Source organism: Sturnus vulgaris, chromosome Z (genome assembly GCF_052056855.1).
Source record: "Sturnus vulgaris isolate bStuVul1 chromosome Z, bStuVul1.hap1, whole genome shotgun sequence".
NCBI lineage: Eukaryota > Metazoa > Chordata > Aves > Passeriformes > Sturnidae > Sturnus > Sturnus vulgaris.
The window spans coordinates 34936706-34961868 of record NC_142283.1 but is presented as its reverse complement, the minus strand read 5'-3'; the positions used below and the strand labels follow the sequence as shown (position 1 = coordinate 34961868).

The window sequence follows — 25163 nt, the reverse complement described above, 5'->3', positions numbered from 1 at the left end:
AAAAATATGATAGCAGAAACTCCGGAATCTGACTCAGAGGAAGCATAGGCCAGTCAGAACATCCTTGCACAGAACTGGTTGGGGGGAAGGTCAGAAGTCTAGTCCAGGTCAATTCTCAGAAGCCTCTGAGCACCCATATGAAAATGATCTGCAGGGTTATAATGCTCTTGAATCACAATGCAAATGTGTTTCTTTCTTCCAAATCTGCCTGGACTTCCTACAGCCTGTCCTCAATACCCAGTGTATCAAATGTGGGCAGAACACCAAAGGATGTTGCCCTTGCAATGTTCTTCTTCCAGGACAGCCTGCAACTTAATGCTGCAAAGAGTGCAATTGTTATCAGTTTTCACTGTTAGTGCTGTTACGGCTGTTCCCACCCATCCCACTTATCCATTTCACTTCATGGAAGGTACAGTATAATTCCTGCCTTGCAAAGTATCACACCAGGAGTATCATAGCCAAGTCTTTTGCTTTCTCATAGCCAGAGGACCTGTGACCCAGTTGTAAACACTTCTCTCTATACCACAAAGAGAATCTGCACTGAACTAAACTAAGCAAGGTATTTTTATTTGGTTTTTTTTGATCACGAATTATAAAAATCCACTGCACAATACATATAGATCTCTGAAAATCTATTTTAAGACCCCAATACTGAACAGTAGACTCATGCTCATTAGATCACAAGGGCTGGATAAAAATTTACACCATTGGTTTAATATCAATGATTTTAAAGGGAAGAGATCAGACATAATCTTTGTGTTCATAGCAAGATTTTTATCTTTGGAATTACAGAACATGTTTCATTTCTGAGGAAAATATTTTCTTTGCGATCTTTATATTTTGGCATGCAAATAATACAACTTCTACACTTTTTTCAGTTGCCAGTAGTCTTCAATGACAGATGTACTATATATTTCTTGCTCACAAGGCAAAACTGCACTATAAAAATTACATTTTCTGGCAGTGAAATTCCAAACCTTTGTACAGGGATTTTTAAATCCCTTGGCAATATCTGCATCTGAAGTTATACAAGAACAAAACATCACATAACATTGAAGAGTTTAGCTAAGAGTGTGAAGCTATTTTAAATCAACAAAGTTTTATCAAATTGAAGTTTGCACTCCTGAGGTGGGAGCTCTGATAATGCTGAAGAACAGACCCTATTCAAGTTTTCCAGCCCTAAAAGGGGATTTTAGGAGCTATGCACCAGTTACATAAGGAAATATGCTAATGAAATATTAAAATTAAGTAATTATATGATGTTGCATCTTGATTATCTGACATAAAAATCTAGGGCGGCAGCTATAAATCCTGATTGCCTTTTTGTCTGAATGATTTAGTGCCAAAAGTATGTTAAGCAATCAGATTAAAAAAAAAAAAAAAAAATAAAAGAGAAAGAAAGAGAGGGTTCATTATGAGAACACTTTCCCACTGGAAAAACTGAAGACATTAACTGAGGGCTGTTCCTGTTGCCAGCAACCCAAATGTTTCAACATTGTCAAAAAAAGTAATTTCCAATATCCTCTACCTTGAGCCATGGAAGACCAGGAAATTACATATCTCAAATATCCATGAGGAACTGAATAGTTTTCATGGTTTTCCTGGGACATAGAGTGCTGTGTCCAGCTCTGGGGCCTCCAACATGAGAAGGACATGGACCTGCTGAAGCAAGTCCAGAGGACAGTCATGAAGAGGAGAAACAAGGGCTAAAGAACCTCTCCTATGAAGACAGGCTGGGATGGCTGGGGTTCTTCAGCCTAGAAAAAAGAAGGATTCAGGGATACTTTAGAGCATCCTTCCAGTGCTGAAAGGGCTGGAAAGAAGAAAGGCTGGAAAGAGACATATACAAGGCCTTGGAATCACAGGGCAAGGGGGAATGGCTTTAAATGAAAAGAGGGCAGGTTTATATCACAGAGCAGGTAGAAATTCTGTACTGTGAGGGTGGTTGTGAGAAATGGATTTGTAAAGGATTCCCAAAGCCTGACTGAAAGCTCCTTACATCCATACATCTGAATGCAGACTCTGAGATAAGGAGTGCTGACTTAGAAAAACCATGGAATAGAGGTGACATTGTTGAGAGAGAGATTGAACTAGAAACAAGTTTCAAACAATGGCCTTGCAAAAAAGACCAGGTATTTTGGAGAATTAGAACTATGAAAGATGCATTGAGGCAAGACCCCGTGGGGTAAAATAGTAGGTGATTGCTGTTAGAAGTATTAGCAGCACTATGCAGCAAAAGCTAATAGGCTGAAAAGCATTTATAAAGTATTGTAGCCAGGAAATAGGCTGGCTTCTGATAGAATGGTGTTGAGTTTTACATCTCTTAAATTTCACCCTTCAATAAGATTGATAATGGAATAAAATCTTTTCAAAAGCCTCTCAGTTGCCCCATCTCTGTAGAGCAGGGATTTTGGTGGTGAGGCACTGGCACAGGCTGTGTCCAGAGAAATTGTGGATGCCCCATCCCTGGCAGCGTTCAATGTCAAGGTTAGATGGGGCTTTGAGCAACCTGGTCTAGTGGCAGACGCCCCTGAGCACAAGAGGGAGGGGCTGGAACTTGATGATCTTTAAGGCACCTTCCAACTCAAGCCCTTCTATGATTCTTTCAGCAATTCCAAATACTGCAGAGAATCTTACTGCCTAATCACTGACAGCATTAAGTGTCCCAATAAGAAATATGGGAAGAATTAGTGGCACACACCAAGAGACAGAAGGGACTCAAACAGAGAAAAGACTGCACATTCTCCTGTTGGGTGATACGCTGCCTGCCAGAACAAACCTCAAACCCAGATTTTGCTATTGCTCTTTTGCCTGCAAAGGCACAAGTAGTTCTGAGCATTTCTTGCTGTGTCTTTGAGACTCACTGATGGAACAAGTTACATTCTTCTGCCACCAAAGCTTTAATCTCATAATGACCCTTCTGCATTCATACCTCACAAACAGAAAAAACTAAACAAAACTCTGTCCCCCACCCTGACAAATATAAGAAGAAACCATGTTTAAAATTAACTCAGCTAGGTTAATGAAAGCGTAATAATAATAGCAATAGAGAATTAAACCCTCGGGTGAAGAAATTCATTATATTGCCATAAGAATTTTTATATTATATAGTAAATGAATTTGAAAACATACGTTGAAAATATACATCGGAGATGAAATACTGAACACCTGTTCAGAAAACAACTAACTTTGTCTTATGCAATGGGAGAGTTTAGGGTCCTAGAAGTATGAACAAACGATCATGCACTGTCACACCTTTACACAAGCATCCAAGAAGGACAATTACAACTGTAGAGACAACTTTAATTCTTCCAGATTAGAATTTCCATTTGATGCTTTTCTGTACTTTTCATGCAGATTTCATGCTCCATTGGAAGGGCAGAAATCCTTATTAATATAATTAAACTTCTGTTTTATTGGACATAACCATGTGCTCTGTAGGACATGAATCCTTAATAATGTAAGCACAGGAATCCTTATTAATGTAGTTGATTTTCTGTTTTATAGTACATAACACATGTGCTATAAACCATATGCTACATAGTGTATGACCAGCATGTAAGGCTGGTTAAAGACAAGCTGGGTCAGAGACACTTCCTCCTTTCAGTCAGAGAACTGAGTATATAAAAAAATACTGAAACAGCTCATGCTCCATCACAAGTATGAACCTAAACTTAAATTCTCTCTTGAAGTCAAGCCATTTGGACCATGCTTCCTCCCTTTTTGGTTTAAACCCACTGTTGTAAGGATATCCCTGAGTTTCTGCTACTTTTCAACAGGGATTCAGCAATGCTGACTGTCTAAAACATGTGTGAAATTTTCAGGAAGCTGAACTGTAGACATTGTCTCATTAAGGCAGGTAGAGTGTTAACTACTGAGCGTGGACTAGGGGTTTCCTCAGGACTGGGCTCTACCACTGTGGTAGAAATTATTAATTATGTAAATAACTAATTTTGGATTATTACACAAAGAAAGTAATTCGCTTTCACTGTTGAGGTGTGCACTTACATAAACAATTTGTTTCTAGAAGTCAGTATTCCAACCAAGAGCACTGGAAACAAGAAAGCTGCTGCAGCATGGTAAGCTGACAGTACGTGCTGTTAGCAAGGTAACAGGGATGTTAGCTATCCACAGCCTCACCTGCCAGACAAAGGGGCACTGGAGGCCTCTCAGTAGTCCTGCCTATGTTGATCAGGTGTGGCAACTCTCCCCAGGAACAGCTGGGATAGGGCCCAGAAGCTGTGATTCCCGGGATTGCTTTCCTAACATTCTGCAGCTGCACTAAGGAATAATTGTGACTGTGGGTTCACAACCTAGGACACACACTTTCGAACTTTTATTCTGCATAAATAATCTGTTCCTATTCAGTCACTCGAACTAATTGCTCATTTTTCACTCTTTCATACAAGAAATGAGCAAATATAATAATGGAGCTTTCTAAAACTTAAAATGTCTTCGATTTTATTCATACCTGCTAACAGCAACTTGTGCTTGTATACATACCAGACAGAAAATCTGTTTCCATTTTCTTCTTTTCTGCATTTATGCTTTTACTGGAGTGAGAGAATAAATGAAAGTAACTTCTAAGTAATCAAGTAATGAAGGAAATAATCCAGCTCTTTTTTAATTCTTTCAACATTTGTTTCATATTTCCAACCACCAATCATCACTACTAGAAGACAGTCTTGTATATCATCAAATCCATCTCTTTGTCAGGACAAGGTAATCTCTCGCAGGGAAGGAAAGGGATACATCTCCTTTCTAGAGCTTTATCCATCTTTTCTGGTTCTGCAGAAAACACCTTCATCTTTCAAATGCATGCTACCTGGGTTTACTCCCAGGAAAAAGAAAACCACATAAAAATGAGCTCACAATCCAGATGGCCTGCCCAAAGCTGGATTTCCTGATGCTAATCTCAAAGGCACTCCACCACACCAGTCCAGAGCCTTGACTGAGGTCAAATAATGTTCCTCCAAGTATTCTTGCTCTCCACTTCAGGAGACCCAACTCCTTGCCAAATTTCTCACGGATTCAGTGCATTTCTAAGGGACTTTGCCACTCAGAACTCAGCCAGCTCAGCAAAGTCCAGATAGCTGCCAGTATCATAGGAAAATCCTCTGGCTGTAGCTCAGCCTGTATACATCCTACTCATGAATGAGACCACCTTGGAATTATAACAGAGGACATCTCACACCTTTTCAATGCTTTTACAGCAGTTTACCCAACAGCAAGAAAAAGGCAACCCCTGTTCCCTGAATCTGGGAACAATTCAGTGGTTCAGAAGAGACAGTCACCAGTGAAAAACAGGCATTAGCTCATTTGCATGCAACTCAGAAATTTAATACTCTTTTCTTTTCCCTCCTGACCTTTGTCATTGCTTAGAAACAGTTCTGCCTGTAAACATACATTAGATATATTATGCACACATTGATATGCTTATATTAATATACTAGATTCTCTAGATTTAGATTCATTAAATATGTTATTGCTGGGGTTGTTCAGCCCGGAAGAGAAGGTTCCAGGGAGACTTCATTGTAAACTTACACACCTTAAGAGGGCTTATAAAAAGGAAGGAGAGGAACTTTTTATACAGGCACATAGTGACAGAACGAGGATTTAATATTTTTAAACTGGAAGATATATAGGTTTAAATTAGATATTAGGAAGAAACTCTTTCCTCAGATGTGGTAAAGCCCTGGCACAGGTTGCCCAGAGAAGCTGTAGCTGCCCCATCCCTGGAAGGGTGAAAGGTCAGGCTGTAAAAAATGTCCCTGCCCATGGTAGAAAGGTTGGAACTAGATGATCTTTAAGGTCCTTCCAACCCAAACCATTTGATAATTCTATGATTATAAAACAACAATTTTTGACCAGGTAGAGATTCTGCATTTCTGTCAACCATTTCTGTCAACTTTTTAAAATGGATACTTTCTCTGGCAGTGTCTAAGGTAGAAAATTCCCTCTAAGTCCTTTCTTTTCTTAGAAGCATAATCCCAAATTTCTTTATTTGCAGAACAATTCTCAGTAACTCTTTGCAAGCTGCACTGTGCCACCAGAGAAATTTATCTTTATTTGTGCTCCCACCATGAATCATAAGAATTGGGTCAGAAGTTTGGCTCAATGCAGATATAGCTTTGTTTATGTCTTTTCCAAGACATGTTCTTAGAGGACAGAGGTAGGAACTGCACAGGGGAACACCTCTTATACTGAGCAAGACTTTCTCATTTTATCTACAGGTATTTTCTTGGCACTTGATCTAAGTCACCTGACAAGCCTTCATCATTAGAAACCCCTTGTCCAACCATTGACCACATTTCCTTCCAAGATATCCGAACACCAGGACATCTTCTTACAAATGTAACTTATTCTAAAGAGACAGTTTTGATCTGGCTTTGAGGGTGAGGCATCAAAACTGTCTTCTTCCCCCACACATCAACCCCTAACATTTAATGTATAAAAACTTTCTTTCAGATGAATCCCATGTGAGTGGTAGAAGCCTAAATATTAACAGTAGAGTAGATTTTTCCCATATCACTGGTCAACACAAAAAGCTTTGGAATCAATACAGAAGATCACTGCAACATATCTCTCAAAAACACACTGAATTATGACACTTCTCACAAACCACAAGTTCAAGCTTGAAAAGCATCTTCAAAGGGCCAAGGAAGCCTCTAACACTTAATATAATGTGAGTGCTTAATAGATGATGAGAAAAATAGATGGATTTCTCCCCTCACCTTCACACTCTATTTCAACTTTGCAGGGCTTTGTTCTGCGGGACATGTGTTTAAACAGGAATAGAGTTTGGGGAAGACTGCAAAAAATTAGAAAGTTCTGTGTCGCAGAGTAGTTACCTGGTTCTATCCAGGTGCCTAGGGAACTAGTCACAAATAAGCAGAAAACAGATTATTCACTGGGCATTATAAGTTACCTACCTTGTCCCGAATCCCTTGTCTCATAACTTCCCTTTCAGCCTCCATCTTGGCATATTTGGCTTTCCTCTCTTCCTCTTGTTGCCGAAGGGCTTCCTGTCGTTCCTCTTCTTTCTTAGCAGCATCTGGGTCTTTCTCCTCATCCCCACCCAGCATCTTCCCCATGTCTTTGGTAGCCCCTAGAGAAAGCACAGGAGAAAATTTGCCCTGTAAGAATATGGTGAAAACCCCCAGGATGACAGCTCTCTCCTTCCCCATGCTCAGGACCATCTGTCATTCCCTCTGCAGCTGGAAAGGTTTCTTTCACTGAGGAGGCAGCACACTCCCCTCCCCCCCCACGCCAGGCAGGAGGTGGGCAAAGCATTTAACCTGATCAAGTAAGTTACCTGGCACTGGCAGCAGAAGCACAGCTGCAAAAGGAAGAGATCATATTTGTAGATTTGCATGATGGCAGCACAATTTGTTTGCAGTCCTGAAAAGCACAAGCTGCCACCCACACCATGTTTTCACTTTATCAGCTCAGCCAAGTGACTGAAGATTGATTTTGAAGGGTTTTTAATGTAATAGGTAAGTAATACATCCAGAACAAAATTACACCAGGGCTGGGAAAGGAATTTGAAATCTTGATTGCAGGGATGAGTAATCACAGTTTTAATTGTTTTCAGAAATTGCACGTCCTGTGATAGGTAGGACCACATGGCATTAGCAAACAGTTTGAGTTGATGAATTCTAGGCTCCTACTGTGGATCAGAAAAAAGCAGCATCTCTGTATGTCTCTTACCAGTTCTTGGACACCACGGCCTGTAATGCTTAGCACCTAGGTAGGATCATGGCTTTGTCTTGTTCCACTGCTGAATACACATTGTTCCCAAATTTTCTGTCCCTGTGTGTTGCTGAGGAAGATTTTTTGTTTGCACAATCATGCAAATGAGGAGGAGGTTTCCTTCATGCCCCTTTATCCCCAAAGTGCTGCCTAAATCCATTTATCCTGTATTTCAGAGACATTTTTATTAGCAAATGACTGTCAATCATCCAGGCAGGGAGAAAAACGGCTGCTGAAGAAAGGGGAAGAGCATGTACTGTGAAACAGTGCCATTAGTGCAATGGAGGGCAGCAGGAAGGTCAAACCTGGTTACATGGATGAAGAGAATGCACATACCCTTTGGAAGCAGCATTGGACATTGCCTGCAGCATGAAAACTCTGCATCTTTTACTAAAAGAGGTTCCTTCATCCTGGAAAACCCTGTAAGTCCTTAGATACTGAGTCAGGACACCTCCACATTGGCTCGTTGCTGGCTGAGATTTAAATGAATTAAACTGAGACAGCCTTGTTCTTACACATAGTCACAAGTATACATCTCTTGTTTTACATAAAGCAAAGATTTCTGGCCTTTACAAAGGCTTGAACTGGAAGGAGACACTATCAAAGACCTGCCAAGTAATTGTTGGCTTTATCAAAGGCTAAGTGAAGGAAAGAGGTTCTCACAACCCCTTATGAATTACCCTTATAAATTACTCTTCAGTATGTCAACACTGCTGGAGGACTGTGATTGCTTTTGCTTCCCACATAAGTTATTGGGACAGTGATTGTGAAACCTTGATCCTTAAGGGATGGAACATCTGCAACCTGTCAGAATGATTCCTCCTGAACTGCTGTAGTGATGGCACTTATCAGAGTAACTATTGCTTGTAATAAGCACCAAAGAATTTGTGAAGAGGTAAGCAGATCCCTTTTCTCTCCACATTTATTTTCCAGGTTACATATTTTCCCAGAACACTAAGATGAAAGCAACCCTGAATCAAAACCAGCCCTCCAATTCCCCCAAAATGTGACAGAGAAATGCCCACTTTACATCTCATATAGAGAAGCATAGAGAAACTAGTAATTCTAAGCCCTACAAGATCTGGTTGTAATATACAAAGTGGGGGCATTTTGCCAGGTGGGAAAAAACAATAGTAAACATGACTGTCTCTATTCAGCTGCCTAACCACAAACCTCTTGGTACTTCCATTGTTGGGAAGTCTGTGGCTTAAAACAAAAAGGGACCCCAGACAAACTCCACCTGGACTATTCATGATCCCTGTCCACTGTCGGCCTTCTTCTACTAGCATTTTGCAACCTTCATTGAAGGACCAGAATAGTACAGAAACTTTTGCATATTGATAGAAAATTTACCCAGACCATCTGGTGATTTCTTTGCTGTAGTGCAAGAAAGGCTACCTGAAATTGCAAGTAAGCTAAAATTTCATAGCAAGCAAAAAGGAAATACAGCCTAGTTGTGTCACACATCCCTACTGCAGGAATCTTTCTAAGCAGCCTTATTGTGCAAACATCAGTGATCACAAATCTCCCTAATACCTTTAATTTCTGGGTCCTCCTCAAAAGATTTCTCCACTGATGATCAAACTAATTTGGGTTCAATAATCTATCAAGTTTATCTCTTTTTAGCTTCTCTCCAGTTAGAGCTACCCAGACAGCATAATACTCTAGTTACTTAGGAAACAGAATTCACCAGCAGAGAGAGACTTTTTTTTCCCCTCTAAGCACTACTTCCAGGCTATCATTAAGCTATAATGTCAGCTCAGCTCATCACATAAGAAGTGAAATTGCATAACTTTCTTTTATTTCTTAGGCAAGATCAAGCTTTTAAATACATAAGGCATTTTGTTCTGCAGCCATTCAGCATGCAGAACACATAGAAGAACAAGAATGTAGTTTCAGGATCCTCATAGATTCTGTTAATTCACCTCTGATTTCAAAGTCACCTTCTAAGTGTTCAAAAGCTACAGTGGTATCACTGTTAATTGGAAAGAAATGTATTATGAGAACCAAAATTTTACAATACATTTTAACTAAGGACTCTTGTGTTACTTTTAGAAAAGTTTTTTTTTCCATCTTCCTTGTTCTTCATTCTAAACTGTAAACTGCTGTTAATATTCCCTAGATAACAGCTTCTGGTTTTAACAGTTCAGTGGCAAAGATTCCAGAGAATTCATCTACATGCAACAAAGGTGCCTCAGTTATGGGCACAAGCAGAAGGAAAGAGCAGTTTTTCTGTCCTTAACCCCACTGTTGAAGCTCCCAAGGAAACAGGGGAAGGATGCACTTACTGAATTTGTTCTGCTGATAAACATGGGGGGTTTTGTCTTTATTTTGTCTCTTTGTCTTTCACACCCCAATCATGACATACACCTTGACACAAAGAGAAGTCAGAGACTGCCACACTGTTCACTAATCAGGAAGAAGTTTCAATCAACATTATTTCCTACGTCTTTAGACAAGGCTATGGAAAGGAAACAGAAATGGCTAAAGCTCCAGCACAATATGTGCCAACAGTCCCCCTTCTGGCTACAAAACGCCCTGCCCTCAAAGGATACAAAACTTCCATTTGGAAAAGTATCCCAGAAGTCCATATATGCTAAGTAGCTAAACGATCAGGTTTTAAGCCAAATACTATGGGTGCACTCAGATATGATGTGCTGGTTTTAGTCGAGGTAGAGTTTATTTTCTTCACAGAGAACTACTTATGGGTTGCATTTTGGATTTGTGCTGAATACATTGATGATAGATACATTTTTGTTACTGCCAAGCAGGGCTTACACAGAGACAAGGCCTCTTCTGCTTTTTGTACTGCCAGGCTGATGAGGAAGATAGGGGTGAATGAAAAATTGGGAGGCGACATGGCCAGGACAGGTGACCCAAACTGGCCAAAGAGATATTCCAGAACAGTATTTCAAGCTGGGCACGAGAAGGAGGAAGGAGGGGCCATTTGGAGTCATGGCATTTGTCTTCCCAAGTCACTGTGGGGCCCTGATGGAGATGTGAAACACCTGCCTGCCATGGGAATTAGTGAATTAATTCCTTGTTTTGCATTGCTTGCATTTATGGCTTTTGCTTTCCCTGTTAAACTGCCTTTGTCTCGAATCCACAAGTTTTCTAGCTGGTGGGGGGTGAGTGAGCAGTTGCATGGTGCTTGGCTGCTGGCTGGGGTTAAAATATGACATATGCATTCATGTGAGTTTTGCTGGGCTAAATTGTCATTATGCATCTAAAAAAGGATAATATGGTTTTGCAGGTACATGTGGGAGACATTCCTAGTGAAAGAGCAGAAAAGGAGGTCACCTGATTGAAAAGCAGTTTTACAGTAAAGGCTTTTGGGCTGTGATGGACAACAAGCTGACCACGAGTTCACAATGTGTCCTTGCAGCAGAGAAGGTTAACAGTCTTCTGGGCTGCACTAGAAACTGTTGTCAGGGGTTGAAGGATCCTTCCCATCTACTCAGCCCTGTTGTGACCAAATGTGGAGTGATGTGCCCAGTTCTGGGCTTCAAGATACAAAAGAGAGATGGAGTGAGATAGCAGAGAAGTGAGACAGCCATTTAGGATACAAGAAGAGCCTGAGAGAGCAGGGACTGCCTAGCCTGGAGAGGGTTCAAAGGGGTCCACTAGATGTGTAAACACCCAATGAAACAGAATTAATACGAGGGAGTCAGATGGGTACCCACTAACAGGAGAGGAGGTTATGTGAACAAACTCAAATACAGGGAATACAATTTAAATAGAAAAAGAGAGAGCTGTAGAAAGTCACTCTGGAGGCTCCATCTGTGGAGATATTAAAAAATTCATAAGCCACAGCCTTGAGCAACCTGCCATTGGTAACCCCGTCTGAGAATGAGGCTGGACTAGACAACCCTTGTAGAGCAACAACCTCAGATATTGAGTGACTCTGTGAGACCTCACAAGTAAGTGTTTTGAATCACATCTGAAGGTAACTGAAGATAATTTTGCAAGAAAAGTGGTGAAGAGTACATGCCCTGTATCTGAAGAAAAGTAAATTCTTAAACTGCCAGACCTATGTTACAGAAGCACCACCAACCATGAGCTAAGCCCTCAATACCTGACTGACATTAATTCAGCTTTCACACAGAAAATGTAAACTCACATATTAACTTGCAAGAGCGCTGTTGAATTTTCTACTTGATAAAAAAATATCCTAAATATGGCAGGCGTGCTGGGAAAGCTACAGGATTAGGATTAATAAGGCTGACTTACAGAAAAATAGGAACAACTTAGGCCTTTTTAATTAATTAAAGAATGATGGAAATTTGCACACACCATTGTTCCAGGTAAGATAATTACGTGAAATCAAAAACTTTTCCTTTGCACAAATCTCATTTCATATTGTAGACAAATAATACCCAGACTTGTCTTTTAAAATGAATGCAGGTGTGTATGCTTAGTTCAGAGAATGGTGCAGAAGTTCTCCATCTCAACCACACGTTTCAGAGGAAACAGCAAGAGGTTTACCTGAAACAGGCATGCGCTGAGGGAATTTTACAGGAGTTTTTTTGGAAGTACTATTTGTGACTGAGCCATATTTAGATTGAACAGATAGGACAACAGATTCCTCAGAGTCTCTAAATCACAGCATGTCTCTTTATCACATCATCTTAACATAAGGAGCTAATCACAGAGTAGTGTTCTGGAGCAGGAATAGGTCACTCATTTTTGCAGAATCACTTCAAAACCAGAACTAAGTATGTTTTATTGATATCAGTAAAGATCATCAAGGCCACAATATAACCTTATGTCTGAAAAAGACAACCAAACCATCTGACTTCCTCCTGCTACAGTTTCAGTAAAAGTGAAACAGCCCTTCAGGAAGGTATTGTATAACATTCCAAAGTGGTACTTCCATGAACAAAAACTCCATGTTTATATATTAGTACTGAATAGCTCTAAAGGAGCCATTGCAATTTATCAATTAACTAAAACTAATACACCTACTGAAATGGATCATTAACATTTTATTAATTCTCAATGAAATTCAAAGCTCAAAGCACACATGAATATCTTTCTCTGCTTACTTTTCCTGATCCACTCATCACAAATCTTACAGAACTGAGACAAGATGCATTTGTATACATTTGTGCTTCCTGAGACAATCTATGAGTTTATGCTTAATTCCAGGACAGTGAGAAGCCTATTTTCTTCAGCCTTAACTTTTCTGTGGTATCATGGGAAAGATACTGGAAGGATCCTGTGAGGTTTATTTAGACATAGCAAGTGATGAGCCGTGGGTCATAGGTTCTGTGCAAGTTAAGTAGTGGCAGAACTCAAATGGGTAAGAGGAAGGAGTCAAAAAGGAGCACTCAAAGTTTCATTCGCTTTGTTCATAAATTAATGCTACTGAAAAATGGTCTGCTACTGGAGACGTTTGCTTCAGTCATTCCCCTTCCCCAGACTCAACTTTCTCTGTCTCTGGTATTTTACTTCAGTCTTTCTCGCTCCCTCTGTATCCAACCCATACGAAATGTATTGCCAAACAAAAGTGTTTTTCTTGTAGGGTAACAAACTGGTAAGCAGAGCAAATTGTCTCTAAAAGTACATGAGATATTTAAGGATATTTGGAGGTATTTAGAACATGAACTATTTTGAAACATCACCACTGCGATAATGTGTCATTTCCCCTGCAGACACCAAGGCAGACTTTAAAGGCTTTGAAGGCTTTGAAGGGCCTTTTGCCAGCTTGGTACAAAGCCAAATGGAGGCACTTTGAATTTTCTAGAAATTATTTTTCCCACGTTATTTTAGGTTGTAACATGTGCAAGACCTATATTTCACTCTACAGATGGGTATTGAAGCCAAAAAGTGAATGAGGTAGATAGCCACTTTAACAGAAAAATGTTTTTCTTACCTTACAATCTGCTGAATAGTCTTCTTTGGCGGATAATGGAAAACACGTTTTTACAGCAAGACCTTGTCAGCCTAATTAAAATAATTTTTAAGCTAAAATCTTAGTCTCCATGTTTTTATCTCTGCAACGTCTCCATCTCTGCACAGTGACAGTTCCTCTCTATCTACATAGGACAGTACAGTACTTGCACACAAACATCAATCTCCTGGTACCTGCACATTTGTGTAACAAGCAGAAAATCCCTTTCCTATTGTCTCCTTCTAGCTTACAACTAGCAATTCGTATTTGTAAGTGAATTCTTCACTTTGTATATTACTTATTTCTTTGCACTTCTGTCATGTCCTTTTAGTACTTTAACTAAACTTTAGTTAAACTTAACTTTAACTAAAACAATAAAGTTCCCTATGAAATTTATGTGGAGACATTATTTTTGGGTGACATTCCTTTGATCTGATATAAGACCTGCAGTCCAATACCCTTTACCTTTGGAGCTCTCTCATTTTTCATGGAATCATAGGATGATATAGGTTGGGAAAGACCTTTGAGATCATCAGTTCCAACTACTACCTAACACCGTGCAGTCCACCACCAACCAGGTCCTTAAGTGCCATGTCTACGCATATTTAAAATGCCTCCAGAGATGCTGACTCTACCACTTCATTGTTACAGTCTGTTCCAATGTTTGAGAACCTTTCTGTTGGCAAAATTTTTCCAGCTCCTTTGCCATTCTTTGGATATGCTCCGACACCTCAGTGTCCTTCCTGCAGTGAGGGGCCCAGAACTGACACAACACTCAAAGTGCAGCCTCACCAGTGCCAAGTACAGGGGGACAATCCCTGCCCTGGTCCTGCTGGACACACGGGCCAGGTGCCACTGGCCTTCTTGGCCACCTGGGTGCAGTTCAGCTGCAATCAATCAGCAGCCCCAGGTCCTTCTCTGCTGAGCAGCTTTCCAGACACTCTGCCCCTGCCTGTAGCACTGTATGGGGTTGTTGTGACTCAACAGCAGGACCTAGCACTTTGCTTGTCATTTGTTATTGAGGTTTTTTTTAATTGCCAACCACCATTTCAATTTTATTATGAACTAGAAACCACCACTGGGCTAATACATATCTTTTATTGAAAATGATCCTATCGGTGTTTTTCCAGGTTGAAGCAGGTACTGCATTTTATAATCAGCTTCGGAAAGATGTCAAACACTCTTGATGGCCTGTCAGTTGTATCTGATTTGTATGCACCAGACTTAGCATTCTTCTTATCTCATACTGTGCTATGCACTTTTGATTTAGTTAATATCTCTGAGGAGAGAGATATTCAGTTCAGTTCATTCATTAGCTTGCAAAACTCCTCTGCTGCAAAAAAAAAAAAAAAAAAAGAAAAAGTGCACACTTCCTAGTTGAAATATATTCTCCTAATATTCTCTGATGGACTCATTCATTCTCCTTCTGCTCTGTGACCTTTCATGAAGCCTACAAGGCAGCATGAACAATTATCTTCTGATACATGAGTGTATGCCAAATAACTATAAATATCGTAAGATGACCATTTCATGCTGAGAACTACAAGATGGGGGTATGTGATAAGATGATTGACACAAACATACAACAAAAATGTGCAAAGACAGAAAGTGTGGGAAAGCTATTAGCTACCTCTGGTCTGGGAAGGGTAAGGCTTTGCAGAAGAAAGAAACTTAGTTTCAGTTCCATAGGTAAACCCATTTCACATTCTGCATGGGTTTCATTTTCATCTGACTGCATCAATCTGCAAATGAAACCATGGTGAAGCACTTGTGCCGCTCTCTTTTAAGACACACAGGCCATTAGGATAAGCTATTGCTTCAGTCACTGATAAAAGTAATAATTGCGTTGATTGGAAACAGATTGTCTGGAAATGTAGAGTTCACATAAGCAAGTCCTGTTGAGGAGGAAAACAAGACAACGGGATCAAAGAATAGAATTTTAAAACATAATTTACATTCCAGTTTTGTTATATAAGGTTTTACTTCAGTGTGGATATGTGTTTAAGTAGCACACCTGTAAGTATAAACTTGTCATACAAGGAAACACCTGATGATGCACATGCAAAGGTCAGTGTTAGCAGTGTCAATGTTTCTGGGTCAGTCTGACCCAAAAATGTGCCTGGGCTGGGGGCACACCATTGGACAAATGCAGCTCATCACGTTGCTGGCTCAGATGCCTCCACAGATCGAACTTAGGATCTCACTCACAGAGACTTCAAACAGATATTTTAATAAACAGGTACCATGAACGAGCACTCTCCCTTCCCCATTCCACACTGATGCCTGTGTCCACTGCAGAAGAGCACAAGGTTGTGAGTCTTCAAGTTCCTGCACCTGTGCAAAGAGGGGCCTGGAGGAGGTGTATTTGTTCCCGAGACCAACACGTAACAGCAGGCAGGTTCCTGAGAGTCTTTTTACCTACCTCCTACCAGTTAAATCTTGCTATATGGCAACAAGAGGAAAAAGCAAAAAGCTGGAAACAAAAGCAGTCATCAGTCTGTAGCACCCAGCACTAAGAAAATATTCAACCACTGTGCCCCCACTGGCTACAGGCAGCTTGCACAGGAAGAGAAATGAAAATGATGCAGACATAATGGGGAGTGAATATGGGGTACCAGTCTGATCTGCCAGCTGAAGAGTGCAAATCTGACTCTTCTTTTGGAGGGATCATTACTACTCTAAGATACCTGGAGTGCCACAGTCCTCTACTTATGCTGCAAAGTGTGTGCAACCCTAGTTAAAACGCAGTTTTGCAGCCTTGCTTTCAGGCACATTGTATAAATGCATTTCCAGATGCACTACACAAAAATAGCAATCCATAAACCGTTCTTTTGAACTACTACACAAATCTTTTCCCTAAAAGGCAAGGTGATGCCTTTTATTACTTGGTAAGGGATTAAGAGACATTTTAAGATTAAGAAGATTTACGGCAATTAAGATAATGTAGGTTTCTGTTACTGCCTCTGTTCCAGAGCTGCTGCATGCACCTTTGGGAGGTACTCTCATTTCTCCTTCTCTGGAATTTTGTTGATCTTCATTGTTTGCATTTTAAAGCCTCTGGATGCAGACAATCTTTAGCCAGATCTACAGTAAAAGGGTGCAGTCCCCTTTTCAGGGGAACACTCCACGCAACCTCACAATCATAAAGCAGGAACAGCTTCCTGTATAACATAAATGCAAAGCTTCTCTTCCGGTTTTGATCAACAATCCCTGGCAAATGCTTGCCTTGTTCTCCTGACCACGACGACCCAGCTGGGATGTAGCTGTAAATAATCCCTGAACAGTTCCCTTCCTAGTCCATGGAGGTCTACTCCAGCTAGTCACGGATCTTGGGACGAGATTCTTCAGGCTAAGTGGAAAGCACCTACTTTAGGAGGAGAATTCTCCTATGGACTTGCTTGCCTGATATCTGATGGAGAAATGAACGTAGGCATCTTGTTCATAGGAGCCCACCTGCACTGCACCATTCTGGCATTAGTGACATGCAGCTTGTAGTTCCAGCAGAAAAAAAAAGAACTTGAAAGCAGATCTGTTTGTCACAATATTTATTTGCCCATGATTTATGACTGTTCCAGTCCTGCTTTCCTGCCTCAGAGAAATTATTCAGTTCAGCACAGAAAGAACAGCTGAATAAAAAAAAAAATAAAAAATTGCTAACAGTGTAAATCTCTGCTGCTCTAACAGATTTCCTAAATACATCCCGGTGACAGATCCCAGACCTTCTCTGTTGCCTTGGAAAATGATGGTCTTCTCCACAGTTTCTGACTGACAAGGATGAGTCTATTCACATCAGTCTGTGAGATAATCCTGCTGACTGGAATCTTCCTGTTGCTTTAAAGGAAGGCTAACAGAGACTGGAGAACACCATACAACAGTAAGTTTGGTGGAATGTTTAGCATATATACATAGAATTTTTCTCAATTAGCAGCCAGCACAAACCTATCTAAAGACAGCTGTGAGACCAAGGAAGTCAGAAGAACATGAATTCTCTCCCTGGTGGGAAGCAAATCACCTATCTCTGCAGCCATGGAGGGACATTAAATGCTGCTCCTAGATGGATTTCCAACTTCCAGATTCTCATGCTATACTTGGAGCAGGGGTGGAGGAGGATGTGGACTAGATGACCTTTTAAAGGTCCCTTCCAACAAACTACTCTGTGATTTCTTAACAGATACCTTAAAATAATATGTTAGTACCAAATCCAGATTAATTTGTTAAGTAGTAGTAGGAGCAAGAAACCATTTTTTTAATTTAAAAAAAAAACAACAACAAAAAAAAAACCTACAAAAACTAACTAACTAACTAACTAACTAATACAAAATAAAACATAAGACCAGACATGTTAGCAAGATATTATGGCTGCCTCAGTTGCTTTGTCAGGAACTCAGGTGGGAGATTGCAAACTGTTCCTCTGGCCCCCCACAGATTTTCTAAGAAGGCATGTCTCCTTGAAATAGACTAATGTATTGGCAGGAAGAAATGATACTGCATAAGGAAATTGGGACAAGACATAAGCTAAACCATCACTGAAACAGAACATCCTCATACAGGAAATTCTAAAGAGACTCCATCAAATCTTCAAGAGTCCTTATGAGCTTTTCCTATGCAGTTGAGTTCTTATGATGAGATATCACTGGGAACTTCTACATCTAGCAGCAAGAGAAGTTTAAACGGTTTAATACAGCTTAGCTGGTAAAAATACTTACATAAGAGAAAAGGTAGGAACTCCTTAGCAATAATTACCTCACCTTCACTTATTTTCTAAATATGCTTCATGAAATGTGGATGCTTGGTAACAGCAGTGTACCAATACACCGGTGCTTTGATGCTTCTCGGTAACTACAGTGATTTCATTAGGATGATAGTATACCAGAGAAAAGCATTCTTTGGAATGTTCTTTTACTCAAGTTAGGGGCTTTTAAGTCCCATCTTATTGAATAGAATCAAGTTTTTTTCTTTGAAGAAATGTGAACATAATTTCTGTCAGTGATCTGTCACGTTTTCTCAAGCCTGAGGGCCAGTAGGCAGGCTGTGAGTAGGAGGAGACAAGGTTTTCATAAGAAACTGAGGAACTTCCATAGTGAGGCAATACCAGTGATTGCAGACACATTGTGCCCAGGAAAAACTCTTCAAATTTGGACTGCTCTCAGCAATTTCTTCATACACCCACAGACAGAAACACAGCATACACACTCACACATACACACAAGCATTGTATCTGCTAGCCAGAGTAGCTCTCTCTCTGCAGCTTGGGTTATTTCAGTTCTGTGTGGGAGTTCCATCTAGGATGCAGCACTGATGAAACAGACCAAACTATCTGGAAGAAAAAAATTAAAGACTAAATGTCTAAGTGTGCCTTCAGGACCTTAAGAACAGAAACTATCAAAAAGCCATAACCTTCCCTTAATTTAAAAAAAAGAAAATCACTTCAGAGATATGAATTCTTCTCAAATCACTGGGTTTGTAACCACAAGCTTTTTAACAGATTTGACATCACATGACATCATTGAGGATTCTTTGTCAATGCCATTTAGTTTTCTTTTCAGAAAGCTGCAAAAATGAATAAAAGTACCCAATAACAGGAGAAGCAGCACTGCTAGAGTATTTGGCCCCTTGTAAGTTCAAAGCTTTCAAGAGATCTGAGATGCCAAAACTGACATGAGAATAACTGAAGTAATTTTCAGTCTAAGACTTAGCGGTTTATTTGAAACTAAGTAATAAGAAAAACCAATAGCAATGCAGTCATTAATGTATTACATTGTTTCATATTCTAACAGACTAGAGATGTAAATGCAAAGTTGAAAATACATTTTTAAAAATAGAGGATAAAAATAAAATGAGAGAAATAACTTCTAAGAAAGATCTGCTGAACTGTTGTTCATGCTTCAAGTACGATAATTAGGTAAAATGTGTGAGATTCTTTTCAAAACTGTCATTGTCTGGTTGTTCTGTGGTCATTGTCTCTCACCTGCAAACTCCAAAATCTTTGCCTTGGCAAGATGCAGATTCAGAATAAAACCTTTGCTCTGCAAAAACCTCCATAAATAAGTTGCCTTCACAAGCATGTTGCTGAAGAGTGTCAGAATGTTGTGATAAATGTGATTTGTGCTCACTAAATTGTAGCTATATTAGCAAAATTGTACTCAAATCAATAGAAAATAATTGTTACAAAACAAAAAAGGAGATGAGTGAGACAAAGCAGATGAAATCCTCCAGATGTTACAAGTGAGTCATAGAAGGATGTAGGTTCGACAAGCAGCATCTAGAAAGAGAAAGTTTCGATCTTGAAATGGCCAAAATGGGATGATTCCAGGTATGGGACTTTAATTAAAGTCTTATTATGAAAACATCTGCTCAGTCACACAGTGCTCCTGCGCTACCTGCAGGTCACACCTCGGTCACTGAGGAAGACGATGAGCCTTCATCGGAAAAAAGACCCTCAGAAGGATGAGAGACCCCTAACTACTAGTCGAGCATGCAAAACACAACATAGTGACGTGGATTTTAAGAATAGAAACTAGGAGGAGCTTTCCAGAAAATTCTGTATGAATATGTATTAGCATACAGTCTATAAACGGGATTTTTTGGCCTTGATTGTTCGGTATGTGAGGAAGGGTGAGCCCCTCCTCGTACCCCTGGTCAGGGGAGGGCCCCTCCCCTGTTGGTTTTGCTTATGCTTTATATGAACTTCAATTATACTAAATTACTTACTACCAAATTTTATATATACTCAAATATATGTATCTAATACTTTAATTGTATTCATTTATATACAATTGTTGCTATTAAAAAAAATTGCTGCTAAATTTAATCTTGTTGTGTGACAAATTGGACAAACAGACTGTCATTCATAACAATGTGAATCCCTATGCCTCTGGTCTCAGGAAACACATCTCCCATATTTGCCCTGTGGCTATTGTCTCTTTTCATGTTCACCACACTCTGGTTTAGTCTTTACTGCTGATTAGCACAACCCTAAACTCCACATCATTATCTTCCCCTCTGTGAAGGTGACTTCACACTTTTGTCATTGCCTGCAAATGCTCTTCAAGGATCTTATTAAGCAGTTTGCAACTCAGGCCTTTGAACACCTCAATGAAAAAACTGCCTCATAGACTGTGAGCAGTAAATCTAAGCTGACATCCAGAAAAACCATCTCTCAAGACTAAGAAAGTCTGTTTCCTTAAAATACCTGGAACGAGAAAGAAACACCTACTCCCAAACTGAGGCAAGTATAATTTCTGTTGCATATGTTCCTACTTTGTATGTAAGCCTTCACTTTCACTCCAACATTGGTGATTCTGAGTCCTGAAGACCCCTGTGGGTCCAACCCTCAAAACAAAGCCTGCTCTTTTTTTTAACATGGACAGAAACAGATTTGTGAGACAGCTCCCCAGGCAGATCTTATCATTTGTTGACAAGTCCAAGGCTACTCCAGATATCTAACATTGCTGAAGTCTGTACTTCAGGTTTGCTCTTGGTGCCTCTTTCATATCCTGGTGTCTTGTTCAGTCTCCACCACAGTGGGAACTGCACAACTCATTTTGAATATGCAGATTTCAGGACAAATGTTCCTAAAAGAAGGTAGATAAATTTTCTTGCAGAATTTTATAGTAATTTGCTTCAGGAGACAAAAGCCCCACAGTGCCGAAGAACATTCAGGGAGCAAAAACCTCTTGTAAGTCACCTTGTAGCCTTGATTGAACACGAAGTGCTTGTTCTATTTTCAGTCTTCCATCAGTAGCTCTTTCTATCACCCTTTTTAATATATAGGCCGTGCCTGCTATTGATCCATGCATTTTCAGCATAGTATGGAGTTACCTCAGTCTATAGAATTACTCAGAAAAGCTCAAGGGATCAGGAGATAATTGAGCAAGAAAAATAATTGATGTAATTTCTGTACTTTTTACTTTTTACATTAGGAGAGTCAAAAGAAAATTGAAGGGCATGAAACACTTTTGAAACAGGAGAAAATGGTTTTTGAAAACTTTTCTATGAAAGACTTTAAACTGTTGCCTGATTTGAGATTTCACATCCTCATTTAGGGATAAAAGATGACAAAAACAAGATTTCAAGAGCTCGCAACTCTATATTAACCTCAACTCAGAGAAATATTACATAAATGAAAAGGTAACAATGCAGTACTAAAGAAAAAATATTTTTATTTTTAGTGAAAAGGACAAGGGAATAGTTATGCAAGACTGTTGGCCTGACTCCTTGAATTCATCTAGATTTACATGGAGAAGGCTTACTGTGTAAGCAACACAGCTGCATTCATCCTGCATTCATTACTTTTATAAATATCACCTTCTCCTTTGCTCCAAAGGAAGTATTGCAAATGATGATCGGGTCTGCTCAGACAGCTATAGCTCAAGCAAGCACTTCTTTTTCCTTTGGGAAATGTTGTCTGTTGTTGTAAGTCTACTAAGCCCATTCTCCAGACATACTCTGTTCCTCTTGTTCCCTGAATGGAAGGTACAGCAGGAGTGTAAAAAGCAGTCCTCCACAAGGCTCTCTTTACAAGCCACAGCCACATCTGTTGCCTTACCTGAGCAACAGTAAAGTCAGGGTTTGAAAGAGCCTCTGAGGGGACAGCCACGCCTAAAAACTTGATACTACACTGTGGTATAGGTAGGGCAGGAAGCATCATATATAGTTCTAAATATCCAACAATCAAGAGGGATTATATCCTGCTCTTCTCTAAGCATTTTAAGGTAGGGGCAGCAGAATCCCTCAGATCCATGAAGAAAGTACAGCCATATTCATTTGGTATATAAAAAGACTGCTTCCCATACCAAGCTAAAAACTTGCAGGTTTTTTTCTTGTGGCAAATAGATATTCTAGTCACATTGGTCCTTTGTATTCATACAATCACATCTGAATTGCTACCAAAACAACTGCTTTACAAATGTGCAGTATTCAGTGGTTTGTCAAGTAGCTTAATCGTGGAAGCATCACAGCAGGGTCTCTAACTTAGAGGAATGATGACTATCAAATTATCTTTTTCCATTTTTTTCACAGTATATCCTTTATGGACTACATTGAAAGCAAATATGATTTAATATGTCATTACTGTTAAAAAAATGAACCAGAAATAGTGCAATTCAGACTTAAGAATGGTCTAACTAGAAGAAAACATAAGACTTTGGCAATAGCTTACCCTGAATAGAAAATTCTGCAGCTCCAAGTTTGGTCCTGTTTGATGTTTCTGTCACCTGTCCCCTAGACTCAGGAATAATCCACACACACGAGCATTAATTATGCTGTCCTCTCCTTGCTGTGATTCTGAGCACTGCAGAATTAGCAGTTGGTAAGAGGAGAGAAAACTGTGGTCAAAAGTCAGGGCAGTATTTCTGGCGGCTGCAGAGCTTCTCCTGTATCTGCCCTAGATGTATGCTCACAACAGTAGCTGATGTACTTGAATTAACTCAGATGAAACATGTTCAAGGTAGGTCCTCTAACACATTCCTTCCCAAGCTGTGTTAGCAGTGCTGCTCAACCCAAGCATTCCCAGCCAGCTGGGAGCCCACTGGCCAGCCAAGACTTCCAAGAGAGAGCAGGGAAATACCAATGTATTTCAACGCATCTGTGATTATCTACAGAGCCATCAGCATCCAGAACCAGAGTGTTCACTGTACAATACTAGTGATGTCCTCCCCTACCCCAGGACAAGAGGAAAAACCCCTGGATTTTTATTACCTACTTACTATGACAGAATGGGGAATTACACATATTACACAATTACACATCTCATTAAAACCCCTCATCCCTGTACAGTCCACAGCTATTACACTACTTTGCTATTCTCCATGTCCACAAACCTTGAGACCCAAGGGAGCACAAGGGCAAAACATAAAACTTTCATTACCAAACAAGAAAAGGTGAAACACAGAGATCCAGGCCCGTATGCTTCAACTGAGAGAGACTGGTATTAACTCCACTGTCAGCCATGCAGTAAACTCATGCTTCCACACTGAAACCCAGTGCTGACAAACACAATGCATCATTTGTTATGAAGAGATTTGTTTAGGGTTAATTTTTTTTGTACCCTTAGTACTTGCTCTGGAATCAAAGGTCACAGGAGCAAGGCTGCTATGACAGCACAATCAGAATTCTTTCAAGGCTTCAGCTTGTTTGCTGTTTGAAACATAATCCAACATGTAGCCTGCCATACTAGCTGACATGTAATGGTGTAGTCATACATATAGACATATGCAGAGGAAAGGAGCGAAAAGCACAATTAAAAGCTTTGCTTACAGAGAAACAAATACTGGTCACGGAAATAGTCAATTAAATATATTTAGGGTCCTCAGTTACAACCAAGAGCTGCAGGCATAAGGATAGATATCAAAAGGACAATATCAGCATTGAGGTGTTTAATAAATGCTCTCCAGTAGAATCAGGAGGAGGGACTGCTGTTTTAAATCCGTCTGTGATCACAACTGCAACTGGATTCAACCTCATGTTTATAGACAGATGAGCAGCAATACTGAAAAGCCACCCATTTTTTCCTGTGAAAAGCCAAGAGCTTGCCATTCACTCTATGCTTGGGGGAAAAAAGAGAATAAAAAATACAATATAGGCAATATATCCTTAGCTATAGGAAGTGAACATATTTTAAATAAAACAAAAAATGCATCCTAATCAAAGAAGATCTTGGAAAGATCTAGCAGTGGAATAAAATTTATGAATACACTAACAGCAATAGTCTGAAGGAGAAACCTAAAAGAAAAAGTGGATTTTGGGGGGTGTGTATGCAGACAACATCTGTCATGAATAGGGGCACATTCACATAAATGTGTAATTTAGACTCCTTTTGCACTATGCAAAAGGTCTGTGCAGCTTGTAAGGTGAGATGCCATTGAAGTAGGTAATCAAGAATGATGGAAATGTGACAGCTTGGCTACAAGAAAAGATTAATAGATGGAACTTTCCAGTCAGGGAAATAGACACTTTGCTGGAGCTCCTCAGAACTGGGAGAAGAAATAACTTCCCACTGTCTCTTTAAACAAAAGATCTATGCAAGATCTAAGGAGAAAGTGAATTTCAAACCATTTCCAACAGTCTGAGGAAAACCCTGAAGAAACAGAAGAATATGGTTGTTCTTAAAGCAAGTAACTGGCCTGTGAAACTGCTTGCCACAGAATGTTTTAAATCCAATAAACTGCCACGGCATGGAGAGGAGAACACAGAAGCTCGAGAAGGAAAAAAGAGGACTGCTAAATATAAAGAAACTGCTTCCTGTATAACAAGTTCCTGAACCAGTATGGCTGGAAACTGGGAAAATATTTTGGGAAACAGCATTCTAAGTTTCCTCTATTCTTATAGCCTTCACTATGAGCAGCCACAAGCAGCCATGAGCAGCAACAACACGTGGAGTTCAAATGACCTGTGCTTTGACCATGCATGATGTTGAGCCTACTTAAGTATTAACATAAAATTGGGAATTATATCCATAGGTTATTAGATTTCAGCACTCAGCTGGGAATGGGAGAATGAACGGGAATTAAGGCATTTG

At 39.9% G+C, this 25163-nt stretch overlaps 1 protein-coding gene across 1 annotated transcript in view; it reads right to left on the bottom strand.

Moving 5' to 3' along the window:
• Positions 1-25163, bottom strand: part of CPLX1 (complexin 1) — a 110579-nt gene that overhangs the window by 34560 nt on the left and 50856 nt on the right. The window contains exon 3 of the mRNA XM_088156793.1: positions 6933-7108. Within this exon, the coding sequence (XP_088012919.1) occupies positions 6933-7108 (176 nt within the window). The remainder of the gene's footprint in view (positions 1-6932; positions 7109-25163) is intronic.